Here is a 21,085-nt window from a genome sequence, read left to right as displayed (position 1 = left end):
GTTTTACATGGGAAAAATGGCAAGCCCACAGAACCATATCATTGGTAGGATGCAGTCAGCAGAAACTGGCCAGGATGTTGATGACATTGCAAAAATGGGACCTGGTATGCAAGTTTCCATTATCTAATTTTCAAATCATTTTCACGCATTTGTAGTGAGTTTCTGAAATTGATTTCACAACTACATCCACAACCTCCACTCCTGTTTCAACGCATTCCCATCAGATTCATTATATCTTTCTTTCTATCTATATTGCTTTGCTTTAGTTTTTCAAAGTGATGAAATAACAAAGGCACAAATTGGTTTGAACCAGCTTGTACATCACCATGTAAATATCCATGTAGCCCGTTCACATGCACACACAGAGAGTTTTGAAACAAATCTCAAAGTATTTTGGTGAAATTTAAACTGAGATTGTTGTTGAGCACCCTTTGTGCTTTGTAATTTGTTTAAAGGATTTGCAGAATCCTTTGTTGTCAGCAGGGGTCCACTGACTTTCAACCTCCCAGGTGATAAGGAGAATATGTGCTTGTTGTGGCACCTCTTTGATGGCTCGTTACAGGGTCTAAGGAAAGTCTTTTGTGTGTGCACATCAACGTGCTACAAGGATATTTACATGGTGCATAAGTAAAAAATCTTTCTGAACTTTTGATCTATAAACTTTCCATCAGCTGTAACTATAATTTACTTTGAGCCCTCTTGGTTGAATGTCCTGGGCACAGGTGTCAAGATTTCAAAGCGGCTTTGGACCAATCAAACACAACTTAACAATTTGGGATACAAAAACAAATCACTTCCTGGTGCCTTCACATCAATGCAGTTCATCACATGGGCTAGCAACAAACTTCTCCCAGCCCAGGCTATTGACATCAACAAAAGCTTCTTTGGCCTGTTTTCACTCCTCACACAACTATCAGCATAAGTCAATTCCTCTCAGAATTCAAGCAAGATTATGTTCAATTGAATTTCAAAAATCAAACTTAATTTACAGTTTGAATCAAGATCAATTGAAACATGAGTAATACAAATAAATAAATGGCAGCAAGATTGGTCATAGCAGAGGAAAATGCTGCTTGTTTGACTAGAGAAACATCAGTAGCAACAAAAATTCCCCCAGGTCCAGCGCTGGCACCACCAAGCAGAGGTAACACTACCAGCATAAAGTAATTTTCCCAAGTAAAAAATGAATACATTTAGAGCAAAAAATGATTGAAAATGCATTTGATCAGCATTAACTCAGCATTATTCAGCATTAAATGAGCATTTTTGATTAAAAATGCATTAAATGTAATCATTTTTTCCTTGGGAAAATTACCTTTTGCTGGGAGTGTAACGGCAGCAAGAAAGCAGACAAAAAGGTGATTGTGGAAGAAGCAATTCAAGAAGAGGACAAAGGAGATGAAGATGGAGAGCCAATTGATTATGATATGTTACTTGATGGAGAGCTACTAGCTTCAAATGCCAAGGACAGCTCCTATATCCTGGAACTGGGACCTAAAGGGAAGGGAAAAGCTATCTCAGAGGTGGACAATTGGTCATCAATCGGTAAGTCAGCAAGTCACAAGACAACACAATGGTAGAAATTGTAGACTTGTACAATATTGTTTTCCTTCTAGAATAACTATTTCATCCATCTGATCTTCACGTGATACTCAGGACTCTTTGAATTAGTAGTGTTGACTAAGATTTTAATCCTGTGTCTTAAATTGTTGCCTGGGTTTGACAAGCTTAAATCTCTTTAAGTCTGGTCTACCACAGTAGATGTTTCTCCGATCCATTTGAGTTTACATTTACTATAGGTGGTGTGGGGTGGGCCCCTGAGGAAAGGAAAGGTCTATGTCCTAAAAAACTCTGACTTCCTGCCCTCAGGGGCAAGACCAGAACTCTTGAAGACTCAGGCTTCTCAGCACCGGGCTGGTGGGTGGGCTCAAAATTTTTTGAAGCTTTGCGCTTTCAGCTTTATAGAGTCGAGAGAGATCAGGAAGAAAGTTGTAGAGAGAGAATATTGCGGTGAGAGTGTGACATAGGAAGCATTACAGAGGAGAACTGAACATTTTCCTCTGGCCTACCACACTCCAAGTTGACACAGATCCTCTGTCTGAGCTGTCACCTGTGAGGAGTACGTGTCTGTCAGGTGTACTCTTCACAGAAAATAGAGTAGGAAAAGGAAGGTGTGGTCTTCACGTGGTACACCCAAGTGAAGACTACAGCTAGTTGACCTCTAAGAAGAGGATTTGAGAAAGGGAAAGGAAAGATAAGGGCAATAAAGAGCTAATGTGCTCTAACCTTGTGAGACTGCAAGGGGCAGGCTTTACACTTTGGTAAACCAAAGATCCTGAAGGCTACTTTAGACTCCTTAAAAAGGAGGAAGCTTTGCTACTTTAAGGGCTATTTCTAGAGACAATGAATGCCCTGGGCTTGTAGAAATCAGTACCTTGGGTGTTCAGCAATGGAACCCGTAATGCTCAAGAATGGTCTTTAACAAGCTACACAACTAACCACATACTTGAAGATCCTCTCAGTAGGAGTCAAGTAAAATGTGGTTCTGTGTTGTGATTGTAGTAAAAGATGGGGGATGATTCTAGGGAAGAAAGGGGGGTTTATATAGTCTCAGTTCCAGCGTCAACTTGTGGTTGGCGTGTGAGTCTTGTCTATTCACATGTCAACTTGTGGTTGTCACTTGGGTTAGGTTTCTTATGTATTTAATACATTGCATACATGTGTTTAAGTGGCTCTTGACACTGAGCCTTGAGATGTAGCTTATGGCTTCATACAATATTTTAATATTACATATGGTACTTTTAGCCCATGGTCCTGTGATTAGGGCTCAGGGCTGACATCAACACTGCCACAGTTACTATACTGGCATAGTATTGGCAATACCCAGTAAAGTATCAAATCCACAATACTGATCTTGCAACACTTCATCAAAGTATCACCAATCCAATACTGATACCCAATACGGTATCAGAAGTTACGATACTATTGGCGGCCATCTCAAGTAAAGTATCTTGAAGCAATACTGTTACTATACTCGATACTGTATTGTTATCTGCACCGCAATACTGATACTGTACTCGGTATCTAAGCCTCAATGGGCGGAATCATTGACCAATACTTCACCAGCAACTACTGGGTATAGTATTGGTTTTCTGATACTTTACTCAATACGGTATCAATATTGACGATACCATCCCAAGGACCTGCAAGTAAAGTATTGGTCAGACCAATACTAAGTAACACAGTTACTATACTGTTACTATACTAAAAATAGTAATGTAACTGTGGCAGCGTTGCTGAAATCACCCATACAGGAATCCATGACACCCCAAATTCCTTGCATCTTTCCTGTTACTCTCATAAATGGATTGGTATGTACCGTTTCAGGCTTGGGGAACATTCACAATATAATAGTTGAAATGAAAATGATGAGACCAAAGAATATGATTTTAATGAAACCAAAGAAAAAAGACAAAGATTTGAAATATTGATTCAAAAGAAACCTGACTAAAGAACCCAATCTGAGTTATAGAAATTGATTGCATACAATTATTAGAAGTTGTATCAAAATGAATCTAATGAATCCAGTCAGATTTATAGTAAACCAAGTATACAATTATCATCTAAATTTCATTGTGGTTCATTATTTTGAGTAAATATTTGAGGTAATCTTGGGCTTTGAACATTAAATCCATTGCTGTTCCAAAGTGTGTACCTCATTTCACACTTTGCTCCACATCCAACATGCCAGGGAAAAGAAACTTTTCAAGTGATTTGATGTGATGAGGTCATAAGATTTCAATGACTTTGTTGATCTCACTTGGTGTGATCAAAGTGTAAATGAGATAATCTGACAAATGACACTTTCCACATAGAAGGTTCAACTTATGATGATTGATCATCACCAAAGTCCCTTGAAAATCCAAGTACACTCCTTGCAAGTGTACAACCTTGGCCTTCTTGATCATCTTTACTTAGTGAAGGAGAACAAAACAGAATCTTTTGTTAATTAGGTGAGCTGATGAAAAAACCAATAAACAAACAAAAACAAATCAATAGCAGGCTTTACCTGAGTTGAACTCGACTCTCCATTGTGAGAGTGTACCCCTTTGGCCTGCTTAATATTGGCTGAGTTGACCACTTTGGTCTGCTTGTTCTTCTGGAATGAGGCAATTCAATAGACAAATTCATGCAATAATGATTTACCTAACCTGAAAACACAAATTACACATGAAGAACTTGATGACTTACTGGTATCACAACCTATATGTTTTTGAGCAGATTGTGCATTGTGACAATGAAACCCGCATTCTTATCACCTAATCTTCTTATTCCATCAAAGTAGAGATGCAATGACATGTCACACAGAATCATTTGATTGAGATCATGTGAGTAATCTTTGGTGTTGTGGCTGTATGCATTGAAACTAACCCGGCCTTGTTCATTGGCCTCTTTTAAATTGATGCTATTGCAATTGCCAAATTGGCTGGGGTCAAGCACATCAGCCGGTAAGAACACCATACTCTTCGACTTGGCAAAAGAAGAGTTGCTGATGTCAAAGACTTCTCTGGTCACCAGAACTGTAAATTGCACAATATACAGGAAATTGGAATGTTTAGACTTAACATCTTTTGAGTACAGATGGTATTGGAATTTGAAGTGTTTTTTACCTCATGTGTGGCAATTATAAAACTGGTGTTGACAATTGAACCAGGTGCATAGCTTTCTTCTATACATAACTTGTTAGGCTGGTGTTCAGGCAAGGCTGAAGTCAAAGGCAAGGCACCAATCCTGTTTCAATACTTGGGATCAGGACTAAGATCCTCAACTTTGGTCAGTTACTTCTGAAATTCAAAACATTCCAAACTAATTTACTTATGTGTGCTTCACTTGCTTAAAGCACTTGTGACAGTCCTTCTCCCTTTGTTTGGGAGACGTAGAGACACATGAGAAATCAACAGACAAAGGGAGATCAAAGTGGTTGAAGAGAGTTGTGAGGGTGCAAGTGACTGGGGGGGAGAAATGCAAAGTTTGTGTTGAATTGAGACCAGTGAAGCAAACGGCAAAGGCAAAGAGAAGCAAGAGCTCCTGACTGACAGGTGTGTTCATGGGTGTGTTCCATTTTCAGACCTGTTGCAATTCTTGAACTTGGTGGTTCAGAGTCATGACATTCCAACACCTCAGGCAAAGTTGCTGATTCAACTTTGCGCTTGTGCAAATCTTGACCCACCCACATTGCCTCCTCCTCACCTTCATCTGGCATTTCCAAGATGCCTCACACACCTTTTCAAAGCCCAGCCTCAACCTCTAATTACAATTAAATGATCAATCTGTGTGTCTGCCAGGCTGCCATGGCCTTTGCAATGGATAATAATGGTACTCAAAGTTGTGTATACTTTGCCGTGCATAGTTTTTTTGTGTTTTTTCGCAACTACAAACAACTTGGAAAAAGTATGTTTCTTGATTGAAGCTCAAAGATATGTACTTTTAAGCCAAAAACATAGTTTTCCCTGGTTGTGTGAAGTTGTGAAAAAAGAAAAGAAAACTATGCACAGCAAAGTATACACAACTTTGAGTACCGCAAATGGCAGGGATTTTTATTGCCAAACACTGCCAAAACTGTGTGAACAGTCATCACAGAAGAGCAGCCAGGAATTGGGTGTCAAGCCCAATTACTGTTTGGTTTTAGAAGATGAGCCAGTGGCACACCCAACAGCACACCAGCACAGATTTTGGGTGTGAGTGTAGGTATGTAATGCAGAAGAAAATGAGCACCTAGTGTCAGTCTTGGGAACATCAGTAATATGGTTGAAGGATTTGGACTCACTTCAAGCAAGAAGTCCAATAATGGGTTTCTTGCTGTAGTTTTCAAAGTGGATACTGATCTCAGCAATGATGCAGCAAACCAATCATGTGGCATGTGAGATTACCAAAATCTGTTATCTTTTAGGACAGTTTGCTAAGCTTGAACAACAAATCCTTGAAAGACCAACCATGTGCAAGGATGAGGCATACAACTTCTCTTCTTGCTCCAGACAAAAAATTTTGGTAGGGAAACCTGCAGAGAGGTTGCAAGATTGCTCCCTGCAAAAGGAGCATTTCTCAGGTCATGTGACATGGAGTGTACATACTAGTTTGTCGTAAGTCCCTTGCTTGACGGCTTGCGAGAGCTTGCGAGTAGGCGTGAGCGTGAGACTTTTGCCAAGTTTATTGCTTCCACACTGCACAGCCCTTCAAGTTTTCTGTCAATTTTTGAATCTGCGGTCAAGAAACTTCTTGCAAGTTGCACTCACCAATCACATTCCCTCAACAAAGGTCCAACATAAGTGATTGATGATATTCTTTTCATTTAATCTTGTATTTTGTTGTCTTACAGCCTTCTATCTTGTGTCTTTTAGTTAGGAACGCTCAATAGGAAGAACCTCACCAATGCCGTGATCTGTCTTATTGTGAATTGAGAGCTTGCTGTATCAGTTGTGGACGCCCCAGAATTCCGTGAACTTTTGGCCTGGATCAACCCTGCTGTCTCTCCTATCTTATCGAAACAAACTGCCATCACCAATGGCATCGTTGCTCAGTTCCGTCTTGCTTGAAATCGCCTCAGTTCCCTTCTTTCTTCAGTAGATTACATCAGCATCACTTGTGATGCTTGGACTTCACCCAGCAGTGTACCAATGCTTGGAATAACTGCTCACTGGATGACTGATGATTTCTCTATGAAATCCGTGGTTTTAGATTTGAAAGAAATCAATGGCGCTCATACAGGTAAAAACATGGCTGCGCTCATTAAGAGCACTTTAGATCAATTTTCTATCAGCGATAAACTCTATTGCATTACAGCTGACAACGCTTTGAACAATCTAATCATGGGGCGAGAGCTCAAACTTCTTATACTTCACTTTGATCCCAAGAAGAATCTCCACGGCTGTGTAGCCCACGTTATCAACCTCGTTGCTAAGCCTGGAGTCTCAATTTTTGACACCAAGACTCCCCTGGATCCTCTCAGTGCTTTAGATCCTCAATTACCTCAAAATCTCGATCTTCCAGATGGAACCCATTCTTCAATCAAACCTACTCCTCATCTTGAAGTCCATTCAATTCTTACTCGAATTTGTGGTTTCCATAAAAGTGCCCAATTGAGCACTCAGCTCAAACAAGCTCTTGATCAATGTATTTCCTCATCCTCTCAGCCTCGAAAAGTTGGGGTCATCCACAAGGTTTCCACTTGGTGGTCTTCAACCTTTTACTATCTCGAGCAATACTTTGAATTGACAAAAGTCCTTCAATACTATTGTAAGAGCATCCCCAACGCGCCGGGAACTGGAAACCTGGTACAGGTGTCACAAATGACACTTGGACACCTGTATTTCAGCTTCAGCTTCAGTAGGCAGCACCGCGCAAGCTGAATAAGAGATTCAGTTTTCTACCCCTGTCTAAGGATAGGACACGATCAGATCAATCGCATGGATTGGCCGCTTGATCTGATCGAGGTCGTGGTAATGTGTGCTTCAAGCTTTGAGATAGGACACGAAGGAACGAAAGAGGCGAGTTTCGTGGTCTCAACGTGTCCAAATTGTGAGAAATCACGTTTTCCGAGGTTTCCGGCTCAGCTAGAAACAATTGGAACAAACCGTACGTATTCCAGCTGGCGGAATAAACGACATCACACCCATGGCCAACTGTGCAACTTTTTACTCGCGCTGGAGGCTGTTTTTCGGAAAATCTTTGCAAACGTAATTTTGACATTACGTTTCCGTCAGAAATGCTAGGTAAACCCTATGTAAAGGTTACGTTTCCGGCGGCGCGTTGGGGATGCTCTAACATCAATGAATCATTGGAGCCTTACCTCCTAACCGAAGATGAATGGATCTTGGTGGGAAACTTAGTCAAGTTTCTTCGACCTCTTGCACAAGCAGATCGAGGGTGATGATTATCCTACCTTCTCACAAGCAATGCCCGATTATCAATGGCTTGTGGAAAAACTTGAAAAAGTAAGTTCCATTTCATATTTACTCACTTTTATTTTTATGTCTGATATGTCCTTGTATTTACCAAACATAGGCATGGAGTACATACAAGTGTACCAACTTAAAGGCAGCTATTCTGCCTATGGTCAAGAAATTAGTTCGATATTTGACGTTGGCTTTGAAGAAACCAGTTTACATATGTTCCCCTATTCTCAACCCTTGCCGTAAGCTAAACACTGTCACTGCTTTTACATATGTTCCCCTATTCTCAACCCTTGCCGTAAGCTAAACACTGTGTCAGTAGTTTTCTTTACCGCCCGGTAAAGATGACATTTTGTGTAGTTGAGTACTTTATCAAACAAGCAAGACAATTCAAACCTACTCAGGATCCAGATATTGAGATAGTTGAACCGGAACCCGTGCTTGATGACAATGACAATAGACCACATCATTTTATCAAACAAAGAAAATTCATTCAACTTGAGGAGGAAGTGAAGGAGTATCTTCTTGCCCTGTTGGTGGATGAACGTACTGATATCTTAGTATTTTGGAAAACGAACCAATCAAACTGGCCTGTGCTTGCTAGGATGGCTATGTACATGCTTGCCATTCCTGCATCAGGTGCCCCCTCAGAACGTATCTTCCCTGCTGGTTCCAGAGTGATGTCTGACTATCAATCATGTATGACTAATCAAAACTTTGAGGCACAGATTTGTCTTAAGTCATGGGGTATTGGGTTATCCAAGTAAATACATGTCAATGTTTTGTTCTCCTTGTTTGCTGTTTGCTGTTTTATGTTCTATCTTTTTTTTCTATACACTCATTTGTCTGTTTTGGTTTCTTCTGTTTTTTTCTCTACACTCATTTGTTTGTTTTGTTTTTGTTATTCCTTTTTTTTGCTACACTCACTTGTTTTATTGTTCTGAACTTTTTGGTGGTTGAATTTGATCTAATTTGATGTTATTGAGTGTACCTTTCAAGCTCTCAAACGCGCTCAAAAGGGGCTTGCCCGACCCAGGGCTGGCCTGGTGTTGCCCGGTAGCTTTCAAAATGAACTCAGGTCTGAGGCCGGATGTGGCCCGGTCACGGGGCCGGCCCTGAAGCTCCAGGGCCGGGTCATAGCCCTAGAGCAATCTATGGTTGTACCCCTGCCAAAAACTCTTCAAATTTCACACACTTGTTATCTCATGGACTGGAATTCAACTATCTCCTCTTGATAGTGGTGATACAAGATCAGAACACCTTCAAAGCAAAGAACTTTGAGCTGGATCTTTGGACTGATATCCAAGCGAGCTCTTCAGAACTCTTCAGAAGGACTTTCTCCCGCGGGAAAGCCCCTCTTATCTTTATCATTCATATTAATGGCGAACATGCAATTCAGACAAAACCTGACAAAACCTCCACTCTTTCCCCTGACAACTGCAAGTTTTGACCAGCCGAAGTTACAACTTCGCGATGATTATTTTCTATTTTCCGTAGTACCTTAACATGATCTACGCAATCTACATATAATCTATCGATTGATTCACAGAGGTAATATTATTGCTTCCCCCCTGATCTCTATTCTCTTACAAGTTGATAAATTTGTTTGATTGGTTCATCAACCCATGTTGAAGTGTTTCCTCAGGTCCTCTTCCTTTTCAATACCTCCCTTTGCGTTTAAACCTACAGGTCGATATCCTTCTTATCACTTTCTTGATTTGATTGTTCCAGAGATTTCAGAAGACATGGAATTCGTTACAGATCAAAGGAGAGGTGAGACTTAGTCAATGGAATAATCCAATCAACTCAAAGGCAACCTGTTTTGAAAAGTAAGAGATTGTCAATTCATTCTCATCAACAATACCTTGAAATGATTATAACCAACTGAACCTCTTCAATATTAATCAAAACAAGACAAGACAGACAAAGCCTAATAGTAATGCCCAAAACTTGATTTCAATTGATTGAATTGTTGGTCAATATTCATTCTCATTATTCATCACACCAACAACACTCAAACAATCGAACAATTCAATAACAAAAACAAAAACCATACTAAAACACTTACAAGACCGAGCACCAGCCATCAGAACGATATTCACACGGGCTCAATCTTAATCAAGCCAATCCATCAAATAGAAATAGAAGAAAACCAACCCAACAACATGCCATTGTTGACAATAGTGATGATGACGACAATCAAGTGCCAAAGAATGATTCCGATATTGATGAAGATGAAGGTCAAGTTTTTGAGGTTTATGAAGGTCTGTCTACCTTCTTTTTCACGAAATGCTTTCTACCAGTAACTGTTTGATTTTACCAGCGACATTCAGATTGTTAGGTAATCAAGAATCCGATAAACGTTGCAAGATCGTACAGGTCGTTTAGATAATCAAGAATTCGATAAACGTTGCAAGATCGTAAACATTAATCCAACCATGTATCGAGATGACATGTGTGCACAAAATCGAACCAATTCTAATGGGTATTTAGATTCACCTCCTTCTGTAGGATAATGTACTCAAAATCATTCATAAGCGTTGAATCAAGTAGTTCAAAAGGGCCAATGGATTATAAAAAATCAGCTTTTGTTCAAACGACTGCACTTGGATCTGATTGGGCACTAGATGAGGACAGAAATGATAAGTAAAAGATGTACTGATACTTACGAGCCATGGATCTAGGTCAGTTGTACAATCTCAGTCGACTCCTGGTCATATTTATGACTGAATCAATATTTCTCGCTCTAAAATTTGGGATAGGTCATTTGACAGTCTTACAATATTGACAGAAGCAGAAGATCGAGTGATTTGGTGATTTGATTGGTAAGGTTGATTTTTTGGTCAGTCTAGATTACAGATATTCATCAGCGAGGTCAATAGAAATACCAAAGTAACTGGATACTGACTTAGAAGTTAGTATTCTTCCGACAATATAGGAGTTCAAGCCTTCCTCAATGCTGAACAAGAAGCACCAAAGATAATAGAAAAAGTCAATGAATTTAAGTAACCTCATCATTCCCATAGCACATTTTCCAACCTTTAAAACTTTATAACCTAAAGTAAACTGAGCATCTTTCTTTTTTTTTCAAACCAGAGATTGAGCCCAAAAGATCAAAGAGGCTAGAGGCAAAGCTTTGAAAGAAATTAAAGCGCTTTGATCCAAACGCAAAGAAAAATTTCTACCCTTTTGATCTGCTGCATGTCACTCATTGATCTACATAACTAGGAAAACACTAAAGAAATAACTTCGATTACCTCTGTTATTTGGTTATGAGCCCAGCGCTCCAATAGTCGCGAATTCTCCAAATTTTTTTTTTCGAATCCTTGCAAAATGACCGACTCATCGAGCTCATCTCGCATACACTTTCCGAAACTCGCCAAAACCAATTATGTCGAGTGGGCAGGAGATGTCACCGCCCATTTGATGACATGCAATCTGGAAGAGTTCATTAACATCGACTCTCCACCAGTTCCTCCTGTCAAAACTCTCGATTCAGATGCATCCGTTCAAATCGCCGTATTCTTAACCAAGAAAAAGAAAGCCGCCGGCATCCTATATGGATGCATCGACCAAGACAATCGTATGCGAGTCGTGGCCAAGGAAGCCGTATCTGATCCAATCAAGATATGGACGTTATTGAAAGAGCACTTTCAATCGTCGTCTGACGAGAATCAAGCTCGAGCTTACTTGAAGTGGACTGACATTGTGTTTACGGAACTCGAAACGTACATCACCGATAATCAACACGCAATAGCCGGTCTTCTCGCTGTGGACGGTCTGAAGCACATTCACGACAAATTCATTGGTGAGACCATAGTCAGTAAGCTCCCGTCCTCCATGGACATCACGAAGACCCTCCTACGTAAGGATTGACCGTTGACTGCCGATAAAGTCATCACGTACCTCGAATCCCAACTCATCACCATGAGGGACGAGGAACTTCACGAGAGCACCGTTGCTCTAGCAGTCAGACCACCATGATCACTCCAACGATCAGCTACTCAACGTCCCTTGACGTTCGGACGACCACCTCGCCCCTTTTGTTCTAATGGCAAGCATAACCCAGAAGCTAAAGGCCATACCTTACAACAATGCTTCCAAGTCAACCCCAACCTACGTCCTACACAACCCAAAGCTGCAGTTGTCACCACCGACAACTCTTTCTTTGAAGCTCAAGCATTTGTCGTGACCTCATCTGATCACGAGTCCATCCTCTTGGATAGCGGCTGTTCGCATCACATGGCTCCAGATCGCGATCTTTTTGACAACTACCAACCAGTGTCTTCGAACGTAACTCTGGCTAATGGCACCAACATCCGCATTTCTGGCAAAGGCACCATCACGTGTAACTCCGCCGATGATGAAGTGGTTCTCAACGCCCTTCATGTTCCCGACTTGGGATGCTGTCTGATAAGCATGGGCGCTCTCATCATGGATGGCTACCGCATAGAAAACGTCGTCGACGACATTCTAATGGTCAAACGTGGCGTCGGAGGTTTTGTGGGTCACGTTCGCAACGGTGTAATCGAGCTCAAAATTACTCTAGGCTCGTCATCCCTCACTGATCTTCCACGTGCCAACATCAGCATTTCTGACTATGATACACTTCACAGACAGGGAGGTCATCCCGAATCCCCTCGCCTTAAGATGATGTACAATGTCTCCGCACCTGAAGCCTGGCACTGTGAAATCTGTAAGCTCTCAAAGGGCCATCGTCTTCCATACTCCGGCTGTTTTCCTTCTTCGAATCTCCCATTAGATGTCATTCATAGTGATCTGAGCGGTAAAATATCTGTACCTTCTGTTGGAGGAGGTCTTTATTATTTTAAACTCACGGACGCATGTACAAACTATAAGCACGTTTTTATCATGAAGTCTAAGTCCGACACGTTGTCTTGTTTCCTGCAATATAAATCACTAGTTGAAACCTTTCATAATAAGAAAATTGTGAGTTTGGTCAACGACCAAGGAGGTGAGTATATGGCAAAAGATTTTCGAACACTTCTTGAGAAAAACGGCACGACATCCTACCTGAGCGCACCCTACACACCACAACAGAATCCAGTCTCGGAACGTGGAAACAGAACCACAACAGAGAAAGCAAGAACATTACTCCGTCAATCGAATCTGCCATACAACTTCTGGGCAGAAGCAGTCATGACTTCGGTCTTCTTAGAAAACATCACACCAACCAGAAAGACAAACAACAAATCAGCTTATGAAATGTGGTTTGGTCGAAGATTTGATTACACAAGACTGAAACCTTTCGTTTGCCGTGCCTATGTTTTGATCCCCAAACAGTTCCAACGCAAATTCGACAACACATCAGTCAAGGGCATCTTTTTAGGATACCAAGTCGGTATGAAGAACTATCGGGTACGACTCGAGGACGGTCGTATCGTTTACTCACATGATGTGACATTCGACTGCAACAGTTTTCCTGGGATAGAAGGTGAGACTCAATCCAGTGAGACAGAAATCAGTGCTCTGTTCAGCGAGGAGGACTACGTGATACCAGTCGACACTCCTCATACACCCACTCCAGTAGTCACCGACTCACCCATCTCACCTACAGCACCTATACACATCTCATCACGTCCCGCCTCACCAGAAGTCGAAATCAATGATCCCTTCACACAGGACGATGACGGCGAATCAAGTGATGAAGACAACATCGTCGATCAACTCACAGACCGACACAAACCAGGTTGGGATTGGGAACTACGAGCCGAAGCACCGAAGGACATAACCAGCACGATTGACACATCAAACATCCTACCTTCAGGGTCACGTCGACGGGCAGCAGCAATCTCATCAAAATCCACACCAACTCCTCTCAATCCTACACCTAAGTCTTACAAACAAGCGCTAATGTCGAATGATAATTCAGAGTGGGAAAACGCAATCACCAATGAGTTACTCAACATGACAAGACGAAAGGTATGGGATGTGGTTACTCTGCCTAAAGGACGAAAGGTGATTGGCACAACCTGGGTCTTCAAGAAGAAGATGGGTGCTGAAGGGGAGTTACTTAAGTACAAGGCGAGGTTATGTGCTCTGGGATTTCTCCAGTACTTTGGTGTTGACTATAATGAAACCTATGCGCCAACAGGGCGTTTAGTAACTTTTCGATCCCTGTGTACCATTGCAGCTGAAGAGAATCTGGACGTCATTCAAATGGACGCAGTCGCAGCATTCTTGAACGGCAAACCAGAAGAAACGATTTACATCAACATTCCAAAAGGCTACAACGTCAATGGTGCCACAGCTGAGACAGTACTTCAACTCAATCAGGCTCTGTATGGGCTGAAACAAGCTCCAAAGGTCTGGTACGACACCTTGAAAGCATTCCTTGCCACCATCGGTCTTTTTCCCTCCGAAAACGATGCAAGTCTCTTCATTTCATCTGATCCCTCATGGCGCTGCTTAGTTCACGCTCATGTCGACGACATGGTGATTGCTTCAAACGACGTACTTCGCTTCAAGAATGCGATCACTAAACAATTTCAGATGGATGAAAACACGGATTTCAAGTATATCCTAGGAATGAAAGTGGTTAGAGATCGAAAAGCAAGAACAATCACTTTATCACAAAGTCAATACATACAAGACCTTCTAGAAGATTATGGAATGGAAGACTCAAAACCTGTAGGATCTCCGATGCAACCAAACACCTACCTAGTACCAGGCACTCTCGAAGAACAAGAAGAATTTCTCAAATTAGGAATAAGTTATCGACGTGCTGTTGGAAAACTCATGTACTTAAACAACGCCACTCGACCCGACTTGGCTTTTGTCGTGTCTCAACTATCACAACACTTAAACAGACCATCCATACATCACTGGATAGCCTTCAAAAGAGTCCTGCGCTTTCTCAAGGGTACACAAACGCTAAGTCTGGTTCTTGGAGGTTCAAATCTGAAACTCAACGCTTTTGCAGATGCTGACTTTGCTACTTGTCCTATTACGAGGAGGTCTACAGGTGGATATGTCACGAGATTGGGTAACAGTACGGTGAATTGGAATTCTAAAAAGCAGGATACAGTAGCCACTTCAACGACTGAGGCGGAATATCGGTCGGCGTATGAAGGGGGTCAGGATGTTGTTTGGGTAAAGAATTTATTGAAAGGAATGGGGATAAGGCAAGATGAAGCACCAATTTTTAAACTGGACAATCAGGGAGCGATAGCATTATCCAAGAATGAAAAATTTAAGAGAAGAACTAAGCACGTAGACGTGAAATACCATTGGTTACGGGAACTATCAACTAAGAAACAAATCAAGATTGAATACATTCCAACCAACGACATGATTGCTGATGTAATGACCAAGTCACTAACACCATCAAAACACGGAAACTTCTGTAGACTATTAGGCTTACACGATGTTTCAAAGATGGGGGGGAATTAGGATCACGAAGTGATCCCATAAAGCGCATTACCATTAAGAGATTCATTTTATTCATCATGTGCATTATGTAACGCGTTTCTCTTCTTACACCATGACGCATTGTTGAGTTCCATAGAATAATATATAGAGTAGACTATCTATCTTATTGTTTTCTTTTCTCTATCGAACTCAAGTTTCTTTCTGCGTCACAACTTCCTTTTTCCAGAAAGTTGTTTTCTTTTGATCAACCAAAGTCTTACTTCATAAGACTGAGTTTGATCTTAATCCTTATCAGGTGTTAGTTATTGTTTAGTTACATTGTGTTCTCATGTGTTAATCGAACTCAAGTTTCTTTCTGCGTCACAACTTCCTTTTTCCAGAAAGTTGTTTTCTTTCGATCAACCAAAGTCTTACTTCATAAGACTGAGTTTGATCTTAATCCTTATCAGGTAAAGTTGTTTTCTTTCGATCAACCAAAGTCTTACTTCATAAGACTGAGTTTGATCTTAATCCTTATCAGGGAAAGAAATAACTTCAATTACCTCAGTTATTTACACTTACCAGTGAATGGTTTTTTGGACATAACATTTAGCTACTGGTTTGACTGATCATCAACAACATGAGATTGATACTGAAACAACAGCAAAAGCAATTGATTCTACCCCCCTTTGTTGATTTGTGTCCCTCATACAGATAGCTTGATTTGTTTTTTTCTTTGTAACTCGAATCAATTCAACCAAATCTGAATTTGGAATGAATAGAGAAATAGTAGCTAAGAACTCATTAGAAAAGGTTATAGATGTGAAACATGGACCACATCAAGTCTTTAAATTGAAAGCTTAATACAATCTCAACTCCATTGTCTAACACAAATGATCATCCTTTTGTAAATTAGCATGTAAGGAGGTTTCATACAGATAATCATCAAGATGTCATAGCAAACAATGGTAATTACATTTTACTGAACACCAGTAATCTCAGATCCCCTCAACTGATTGACATTTACAATTGTTGTATGTGTTTTTATAGATGCAAGAGCATTTGACTTTCAGAACAATAAGCTAACAGACAAATACATGCATGGACAGAGATTGTATGATGCGAGAAAATGAAGCAATGCTTGATACCTCATGCCAACTCAATCCCTTTAGCTCTAAGATTCAAAACTTCAATCCAGTCGCCCTCAGCTCATCATCATTCTATCTAGATCAACTTGAACAAAAATGGATTGATTGTTGATTTCATCTTGGAAACAATCTTCCCATCAAATGTGTGTGATATTCAATCAATCTTTAAATTTAAATCCAAATTTGAAATACATTACAATCACTTTGATCATGAAGAAAAGTGCTGGCACTACTACAACTATACAAGATCAAGGTTTGTTGTTATCAAATACATCCAATGATTTCACAATTGTTTCTGATTGCATTCACAGATATGAGGAAATTGCTATACCGAGTTCAAAAGCACTGTACCAATTCAGATAAGCACTTCATTATGATACTGAGCCTCACAACTCAAAGCTTCAGAAATTCTCCAACATCAACAAATGTAGATTGTCCATTACTTCTTCATCAACAATCTAACCTAAAACCTACTAATCACCATCATCAACCTCAACAATCAAGCGATTTCAATGCAACAAATTCAATTATTGGAGCAAATAATTCACATTTAGGTAAATCATACTCTTTGTTAGAAACAGATCATCAAGTTACTTCCCCTCAATGTCATTGATCAAGTTTTGAAATTAATTAATTCACATCCCATTTGGAATGACTAATCAAAGTAGAAACCTTATTTTCCAGATCAATAATTTGTAATTGTGACCAGAATTGAACCTTTATATTGTCTGACCTAGATTGAGAAATTCTCAGGGACTCCAAATTTGAAATTATTTCAAAGAAATACAAGTCAGTAAATGATCCATCATTATATAGGCTTGGAGATAAGTGTTAGTTACATTATTTGGGGAAAACTTGGTCTAACACGTGTGGTTATTTCATGATAGCATGTGTCTTGAAGTGTAGGTGCCAAGCAACCAGTGTGGTACCTCACCTGCCATAAACTGCCTATACTGTTCTAGAGACTGAAAGGTAACCTGATTGCAGTGATATATTTTAAGGCATTATGAAAATGACAGATGACAGTTAAAAGCTTGCAATTTTGATAGAATCATTGTAAAAAAGTCAATACTGAAGGTCTTTCAAGTTCGAAAACAGCCATATACTCACAGACATCACAAAATGAGTATCATTCAATGAGACAAAGTAATACTTGATGTATACTGATATTCAAACTGTTAGGGGGTTAGGGGTTAGGGGTTAGGCTTAGGGGGTTAGGCTTAGGGCAAGGATATTTTTACCCCGCTTCAAGGGTTGTGACACCACCTCCGCTCCAAATAACTATCATTCATCCCAATCCTGGATCTCACCACAATCAACCTCACAAGTCACAAGCATCATGAGCCCCATACCCTGCAATGTCTCATTCTTTTCTATTGCATGCTGCCAGCGGCAGCACTCTAAAATCCTCCCTTGGACTGCTATGACTTATATCCAGTGGCCTCAACCCTGTAACATACTTAGGCTAGCATTGTGTTACTCATGATGTATAAAATGATCTCCATTAGGTCATCAAATTCATTCTGCTCTATTTACATCCAATCAACTTCTAACAAGGCTTTCCTGCTTGAGTGATCTTTGAACAAGCATAGGCTCCAGCTTCATATGCGTATCAAGTTTAGTGGAGCTCATCTTATGACTGACTGCGGCGCCCGCCGCCCAATCTGGCTAGTTTGGTCTGATTTTCAATCGCATGATTGGATCATGCAATATGCTTGCAGATTCTAGGTATGCTCAGAGCCTCAATATGTTATATTCCTTTGTATTTGTTTACTTTTGACCGTGTTGACATAAAGCTTTGAGTTCAAGGTGGTCCATGTTGTTCTCAAACACGGTAATAATCTCATGGTCATGATGGTACATACACATAAGGTTGGTCATCTGATATCATATTGCCTTTATTATCTCCTCCTTTTCAATTCAAAAACTTCATTCCAATCTGATCCCTATTGTCTATAACCTTCCTTTTTTATTTCCTGTTTTATATCATTCTTCATCTTCCGCTTTGTCTTGTCAATTAGTATATTTCTTCCGTTAGCTTGATACTCACATCCAGATCAACCATCAACCATGTACTTGCAGATTAGAATGAACAATGTAATCATTACCCCTAATTTCTTAGCTCAATATGTTATATGTACTGGCTTTCAAAGACAATTCCTTGCCGCTTTGGCAAACTACTCACCGGAGGTTGAGGCCTACCTCATGGTTTCACAAATACCAAGAGGACCTGGTGGCTCTTATCCTGGAAGATCACCGAACCTACCTAGAGACGCCGTTCAGGGTAACATTGGATTGCTGAAGGACTACTTTGATGTCACTCCCGTTTATAGCGAGCTATTATTTTGAAGACGGTTTTGAATGAGCCGGCAACACCACTGGCGCCCCACTCCGCTCCGCTATAATTGCAGTTTTCATGAGCGGAGCGGTTTGGCGCTATGATAAACCGCCAACCGCTCCACTATATATTGGGAGGTGCTATGACATTTCATAGCGCTACGGCCTTTTCAAGCGCTTTGCGCTGCTATTGCTAAACCTTACATGACTTAGCAACTCAAAGTGGTTTTGGGCCTTTTGGAGCGCTCCGCTCCGCTATGGCTCATCTCACAAAGCTTAGCGACTAAAAGCAAGTTTTTTTAAGTTTGGCCCACTTGTAATTACTAAGGATTTAATAAAAGGCACCAGAGTGGGGATTTAACATTCAAATAAAAGACCAAATCAAAAATCAGACAAATATTGACAAAGAAACAAAAAGTTTTTTTGGAGTTTTGATAATTTTTTGAAGGAAACAACAAGGAGAAAGACCACTTTTTTTTGAGATTTTGATGATTTCATTGGAGACACAAGAATAATTGAAAAAAACACGCACAATTATATTGACCAAGAAAAAAAAGAAAAAGCAACACCTTTTGAAAAGAAATACTTCTTAGGCTTATTTTGCTGGGCTTGATACGCTTGGACATATGCCCAAGCTTCAGCATATTTACCAGAAAGTGTAATTCCCGATTTTAGCCATTCATGTACGCTAACAAGCTTACTAATCATTTTTGCAGTTAAAGAACTACAATTGGGCACAGTGATGTTGGCCGCCAAAGAGAAGGTTCTTTTGCATGGGCAAGTGGTGCCAGAAACTCCTAGATAATCGCAAGCAAGAGTTGCCAGGACAGGAAAGTCCTTTTGATGATCCTATAAGTGTAATGAGAATGAGAACAATCAGAACTATAAAGAGGTAGAGATAGTGGATGACCTAGGAGAACCAACCTTCCACCAATCGAGTTTATTCTGCCCTGCAACCATTAAGTGGGCTCCTTCAATATAATCTACATATTCCTCTCTACGTTGATTGGCTGCTGAGGATGAAGAGACTTGAGTGGTGAAGACATAAAAAAAGAAGAGTCCCGGAGAGGTGAATTGGGAGGCAAAGGTGTTTGGGAGGTTGCGGCAAGTTCTGAGGTGATAGGATCCTCAGGCCATTCCTGCAATGCAACTTCAAAGATATCACTGAAGATCGTTTTGGCTTGTGCTGCTTTGTCAGGATAATTGAGGTCGAAGAACCGCAGGCGAAATCGAGGATTGAGGACCGTCGATAAGACAATCACATTGGAGGCCGCAGCCTCCGCTTGATACCCTTCAAGCTTGACGCGCATGACTTCGAGCATTCTCTTCAGCTCCATGTCTTTGCAAGTCGCCTCAAGTTTATTGATGTCTTGAACCATCTGGGAGTATTTGGCAAGGAGGATACAGCCAGTGGCTGAGTTTCCTTCCAATCTTTTTGTAGCATAGAGGAAAACCTGTGAAGAAAAAAAATTAGATATGAAAAGAAATTAATCAGAACAAACACAATGGAAAGAGAAGTAAGAGGAAAGAAAAGTAAAGAAAAGGGATTCAAAAATCACAACCACAATCACCTGAAGGATTTTGACCAAGTTCTTGATGGAATCCCATTCATCAGGGGTGATAATAAAACCTTGATAATATTGGGTCTTGCGATCAGCAAGGAGTATCACATCAATAACCTACAAAAAATAACAATTAGCTGATAGGAGAGGATAAAGAGACTGAAGAAGATTAGCTTAAACTGACATCACATGCGTCACTTAAACGTTTGAGATAATCCGCGTTGATATTCCACCAAACTCCCCATCCAGAAATAGGGGATCAACCCTTATAATTGAGCTGTTTTGCCTTGGCAATGAACTCCTGGCGTCGTGCAGAGCTGTAGGTGCAGAGGCCATTGAATTGCTTAGCCTGTGTGAGTGATAAACAGATCAGTGGGTATTTGGGAACTTATAGGTGATAAGGTGATACAGAATTTAAACAAGTTAAAATAACAGACCTTACAAACCGCACGAGCTAAATCAAAAAAAGCAAAGTCTTCCTCCTCGTCAAAGGCAGTATCCAAATCATTGTTGTCAGGTTGATTTCTTACAGGTTTACCATCAATCGAATCGTGGTCGTCTAGGTCATCTTCTGAAGATTCAAAGTTTACATCTTCATCGCGCTTGTTTAATGTCACTATAGGGGTGGGTAAGACAACACCAGGTTGGGTGGTTGGCTTGATATGCCCGGCAGTCATACCAAGAGACTTCAATCCGGCTTTTACCACAAGTCCGATCT

General features: G+C 40.5%; 1 protein-coding gene across 1 annotated transcript; it reads right to left on the bottom strand.

The window, feature by feature from the left end:
* Positions 1 to 3,885: 3,885 nt before the first annotated feature.
* MELLADRAFT_105361 (uncharacterized protein) lies at positions 3,886 to 5,263 on the bottom strand (the record flags this gene model as incomplete). The annotated part of the gene is made up of 5 exons (XM_007408595.1): positions 3,886 to 3,999; positions 4,070 to 4,159; positions 4,252 to 4,263; positions 4,432 to 4,580; positions 5,098 to 5,263. 5 exons carry the CDS (start codon positions 5,261 to 5,263, stop codon positions 3,886 to 3,888), a joined length of 531 nt encoding a protein of 176 aa, XP_007408657.1.
* Between the last annotated feature and the right edge of the window lie 15,822 nt (positions 5,264 to 21,085).

The sequence above is a fragment of the Melampsora larici-populina genome, assembly GCF_000204055.1.
Source record: "Melampsora larici-populina 98AG31 unplaced genomic scaffold MELLAscaffold_13, whole genome shotgun sequence".
NCBI lineage: Eukaryota > Fungi > Basidiomycota > Pucciniomycetes > Pucciniales > Melampsoraceae > Melampsora > Melampsora laricis-populina.
This window is presented reverse-complemented; position numbering and strand designations above follow the sequence as displayed.